The sequence below is a fragment of the Antedon bifida genome, chromosome 2 (genome assembly GCF_963402885.1).
Source record: "Antedon bifida chromosome 2, ecAntBifi1.1, whole genome shotgun sequence".
NCBI lineage: Eukaryota > Metazoa > Echinodermata > Crinoidea > Comatulida > Antedonidae > Antedon > Antedon bifida.
Window position 1 is genome coordinate 11,183,552 of NC_136227.1, and position 6,000 is coordinate 11,189,551.

At 34.6% G+C, this 6,000-nt stretch overlaps 1 protein-coding gene across 1 annotated transcript; it reads left to right on the plus strand.

The window, feature by feature from the left end:
• Positions 1–2,877: 2,877 nt before the first annotated feature.
• Positions 2,878–4,034, plus strand: LOC144835438 (galactosylceramide sulfotransferase-like). Its single transcript, XM_078690523.1, has one exon. The coding sequence runs from the start codon at positions 2,925–2,927 to the stop codon at positions 4,032–4,034; it is 1,110 nt and encodes a 369-aa protein (XP_078546649.1). The 5' UTR covers positions 2,878–2,924.
• Positions 4,035–6,000: the final 1,966 nt, after the last annotated feature.

Here is a 6,000-nt window from a genome sequence, read left to right on the forward strand (position 1 = left end):
TAATATTTAGCCCTGATGCTCTGTCGTAATGTTTAGGCATTTCTGTCTATAGTGTTAAGACAAGGGCATCTCCCTTTTAAATTAGTTATATATCATACAACCAGCCTTTGGGAAACACCTTTAAAGGGGATACTTTCCTATACTCAGGGGACATCCCACTAAGCGGACATGGACACTTTTGGGTGTACCAAATGGTTGATTCAACCCCAATATTTTTCCCACCAAAACAAACAAAAAATACCAAATAATTGTATTCATTTATATCGTTATTAATACAAAAATGAATATCATAATAATTATGATTATCCAGGTTTGAATTGGTGAAACATTGGCTGCTACATTTTCTATCTCAATTTCTTTAATCCAGATCATTATTGGATATTTGATTTGTTTTTTCCGCGAGAACTCGCATTAAGGGGACAATTTAGGTGTGGTTAGTGCCCTGATGTGTTTAACTCATTTTTGTATTTTTATGAACAAACGAAAATAATCATGTACTATTACTGTGTTTGACCATGACCACAAATAGTATGAAATTAAATGAAATTCCACCCACTGAATAGAGGTACCTTAGGAGGGGTTCTACTGTATTTTATATTTTGATATATTTAACATTGCATACAAAGTGGCAGTTAGTTCTATCAGCTACCTTTTACGATAACAGTGTTCATACATACTTAATGTCAACGAGAAATATGATGGCGCAAGTTATTCTTCGATATGCATGATTAATTTTTAAGAATGATTACGTATACGTATAAAATGCGTTGTAAAATATGACGTCGCATGGTACAGGGGATCGACATACGTATGTAAAAGCCATTGTTGTTATAAATAAAGTAAGAATGCATTTAAATTAACTGTCGTTTCTTTGCACGTCGGTCCTCCTACAGAAACATAAAGAAAACAGTTTCAGACACTTCTATACACTCTGTGTGTAGGCCTATAGAAGTGTCCATATTAGTACTTGTAGATGGATTCATAATTAAAGAGTAAAGATAATTCTACAGGATAGGCTACTCTAGAAGATTATAATAATGTGAATGTGAGCCCTCTATATAATGATTTATCCGGTTTAAAAGTTATATCGAGGGCGCGAGTCGTTTTAAGGAACTCAAATTAATAGATTACCGGTACAAAAAAAGTAGTCCTTCTGATTTAAAAGTAGCTTTTGTAATCAAAAACTAACGAGATATGTCAAAAGTGCGTTTGTGGAAAGTTATATCGTGCATCTTAGTGGTTTTGCTATTTGAAAGCATTGTATATTACAGCGAATTTCCAAGTGGTAAAAACACACATGAGATTACAAACTATCTACAAAAGTAAGTAACGAACTAATTTCTATAATACTATTCAAAACAAGTCATTAGATTTGTTATATTATTATAGATTATTTTACAATAGGTAGGCCTACTTTTTTATATGTTTGTACAGTATTACTGTTGTCACCGTCTCGACATCGAAAGTTTAATTAGGCCCAAAGCCTGATACCTTCTTTCCATTACACAACACAACAACTCCAACTTTATTGCGCATTCGTAGGATTCAGAAAAGCCCATATAAATGAATATGTAAACAAATCCTGCGATTAATACACTGGGAGACTAACGGCTATTGATTAACCTAGTTTGAGTTGCTGTTTCATGTGTGGGGCACATTTTAAGATAGACAATTATGTTATCATACTAACCTAAATTAAATATACCACAATGACTACAACACTTCAATCTTGCAATTTAATGAAAAATATAAAAAAGTAATTATGTGTGTAAATAATTAAGGTAAACTTGGCGTATATTATAACACTGTCTCTCTAAATTAAGATTGCGCGATGTAGGCCTACTATGACTAAAGCAAACTGTGATCGACCAGGCTTCCTAATCACGGCGACATTCACTTCATCCTCTAATTTAAAGCGTATTAATATTATTTCCTGTCTGTATCAACAATGACGTATCCATCATAACCCGAAACTGACATTATATTACTATTTTTGTCAGTTGAGGCTGCAATGTTTGTATCGGTGACACAGTATTATGAATATCATTAGTTTAGTGTTTGAATTTTGAGTGTGAGTGACCTGTATAGAATGTGTGTTTCAATCAACCTTTAGGTTATATTTCCATATTTTGCAAGATTTTAATTAATGAAAGTTTATGACTAAATCCAATACTAAGCCTTTCATTTACAGAGCGAATGCTGTAATCGCGCGAATCAGAGTGTTGGTTTGTGCGCATGCGTATTCACATTTCTGTGGAACATAAAAGAAATCCGTCAGTGATCAAGAATGTTCGATTGAAAAGGCTTACAAAGTGTAGCCTAGAATATTTTTGTGAACTAATTATTCATTAATTCATTAATTTCCCTTAAATCGGATAGTACATCCATAATTATACAAAAACATACAAAACAAAACAAAAGATTTCACCAGGAAATTAACAATAGCATCTTACACAAAAACAATCTAAAATACCAATTTTCACCAACGCTCATGCAGGTTGGATTGTGCAAGTACATTTAACTAGTCAATTACCGTATTTATTCGAATAAACACCCCGCTTTGAATAAACGCTTCCCTCGGAAAAAAAACGCCAAAAAATAGAACATCATTTTCAATAAACACCCCTTCAAACAAACGCCTCGGGTCTTTATATTTTCCTTAATAAATGCCGCTCCACATGCATATACACACACAATTGTGTGTAACCCCACCCCTCTCCCCTTCTAAAAAAACCTCTCCCACAATAAACGCCCGACGAATAAATACGGTAGTAAATATTTAATGATTCTTTTAATCTGTATAATATCGAATTTGTATTTTCAGCAGAAGTCACGGGATAAAAACTAGTTACGTCATTTCCAGTAATATAGAGCAGAAGAATGTCCGAAAACGTCTGGATGGCAATAGCAATTCGAAACAGGTTATGAAACATTTATTGAAGGATCCTATTGAAGGTAGAGACACTATCAAACAATGCAAGACATCCACGCGAATTGTTTTCTTGAAGACTCACAAAACCGGAAGTTCTACAGTGGCATCTATTTTTCAAAGGTTTGGATTTTCGCACAATTTAAGTTTTGTTATTCCAAGACATGGTCATATGTTCAGCATTACTGAATTATTCAACAGGAGTTTTGCTGAACCTAATCAGAAGTACGATATGCTGGTGAACCACGTTCGATACAATCGGAAAGAAATGGATACCGTGATGAAACCAGACACAAAGTACATCACCATTTTACGCGACCCGGCAACGCAAGCAGAATCAATGTTTGGTTATTTTAAAATATATAAATATCTTAATATGTCAACAAATTCAAACCCTTTTGCGAGGTTTTTACACAGACCTCAGCACTATATGAATGAATACAAGAGTTTCAAAATGCGGGAACATTTACAAAATCCAACATTATATGATTTAGGCTTTGAGACTTCTAAGTATTTAAATCTTACTCAAATTCAGTACTTTATAGAAAATCTATCCCATGAATTTGATCTGGTACTCTTGCAAGAATATTTTAACGAGTCGCTTATCTTACTTAAAAAGCTTTTGTGTTGGGACATGGATGATATTGTATACATTAGTAAAGGAGTACGAATAAACAAATTGCGCTTTAGTCAATCAGATCGTCTGAAAAAGAAAGCACGTGACTGGAACTCCGCAGACACAATATTATACGATTATTTCAATAAAACATTTTGGAAAAAAGTTTCAGAGTACGGTTCAGATTTTGAAAAGGATTTAAATTTGTTTGAAAGGAAATTGAATGAAACGTTTTACAATTGTATAATTTCAGACGAAAAGCGGAAAGTGTTTCATAGGTCGTATACATATGCATTAAAATCAGGATCAGGAATTAAGTGTGAAATGTTGTTATGGACAGATATAATGTTTACTGGAAAGATAAAGAACGCCAGTATGATAGACCACAGAGGCAGTTTGATGTCTGCAGGTTGTGACAACACAATCTGTTTATTAGTTAAAGTAGTTAATACCGCGTTCACATATCTTGGGTCGCTCTCGATCCGTTAATCGTCTCGCGAGCAGTTCCATCATGAAAACGGACGCCCATGTGCAGATCTATCAAAAGAGACACACGACATGACGCTCTCGATTGGCTCTCTTATCAAAGAATCGGCTTGCGATATACCCAGAGTTTTTCGGAACTAGAGATAAATGTCATGTGTTGCGTCTGGTCAGATGAAAGGGGCTACCCGTACATGTATATTTGTTGTGCCACTTCACAATAATTAAAAGATGAAGGTGTTAGCAAAATGACCAGGTTCAATTACTTTGGCATGGCATGGTGAAGGGATTCCAATGTACTGGTGTACATGTCTTGAGCTGTTTTTATGTTGCACATCATTTTGTTTTATGTTCCTCCTGTGCTTGGAGTATGACAGTTGTTGCTGAAGGATTCTGGTGGTCACCTACTGATTTTGATGTTAAAAGTGAATATTGGGATATTGGCATCGTTGTTTGGTCTAATAGTGCATCTATCTGTCTGACGGCTTAGTTTTATCAACTATGAACTTGTCTTGATAAAACATAAGTAATAAAACTCGTCCTAAAAACCTAACCCTCTAAATAATCTCTCTCAAACTAAAAAAGAAATTAAAAGAATTAGAATTATTGCAACCCCCTGGGCAATACCGTCAATACAAGCCCACTGAGCCATCCAGCTCGTCGATTCAATCGGGTTTTACTTTGTATATAAATGAATAAAACATACGTAAGCATTTTAACCGACCAATCAGCATGATCATTTTGAACTTTGTTTGGGCGATATTTCCGAACATCCGAATGCTTCCGAAGACGTTGCTTCCGAAGACATGCCGAAGATGACGTTCTTTGTGACATCACAGGTACTTTAAAAAAACTAATAAAATTCATTTTGGCTCAGATATATACTGTTTCGTATGTTTTTCAGCATTTCTAACCCTCATGAAATCATTCTAATGCGTTCCATGCGATACAATGTCAAAATGTTGGCTACAACATACATATCTGGGACATTTTAGGTCATTTACCTGATTTCTCGTAAAGTATTAAGTGTGTCCTGTGAAAGCTTTAGTCAGAGCCATATATAGAGAGAGTTACGGCATTGAATGGATTAGAAGCCGTGTTTGTGTCCAACTATTCCTATGTAGCGTATGAAGTTGAGTCATTTGCTTAAAAAATGTATAACATTCACAAGGCTTTAAATATCGAATTTAATATCAAAACAATCAATTTGATTAAAGGTTTTTGTTAAAATAATAAAAAAATTATAAAGTTACTGCGAACATGATTTAAAACAAAAAATAGCAATTTCCGAACGGCTCTGGTTGTGCGCTCCATGCACGCTCTACGCGTGCGCGTTTAGTTTGTACAGCGATTCTCTATAGTAATGCATTGTTTTTACATTTTGTTGTTTAAAATCATGTTCGCAGTAACTTTATGATTTCGAACAAAAACCTTAAAACAAATTGATTGTTTTGATATTAAATTCGATATTTAAAGCCTTGTGAATGTTATACATTTTTTAAGCAAATGACTCGACTCCATACGCTACATAGGCATAGTTGGACACAAACATGGCCGGCGTGCACACCACGTGACTTTCTGAAATCCGTGAACGCAAAGTCGTAACTCTCTCTATATATGGCTCTGGCTTTAGCAGAGCCATATATAGAGAGAGTTACGCCATTGAATGGATTAGAAGCCGTGTTTGTGTCCAACTATTCCTATGTAGCGTATGGAGTTGAGCCTTTTGTTTTGAAAATGTATAACGTTCAAAAGGCTTTAATTATCGAATTTAATATCAAAACAATCAATTTGATTAAAGGTTTTTGTTAAAATAATAAAATAATTATAAAGTTACTGCGAACATGATTTAAAACAACAAAAATAGCAATTTCGGAACGGCTCTGGTTGTGCGCTCCATGCACGCTCTACGCGTGCGCGTTTAGTTTGTACAGCGATTCTCTATATTAATGCATTGTTTTTACATTTTGTT

Bases quoted from the DNA above. Each gene is read 5' to 3' on its own strand.
- LOC144835438 (XM_078690523.1), top strand. From the start codon at position 2,925: ATGAAACATTTATTGAAGGATCCTATTGAAGGTAGAGACACTATCAAA.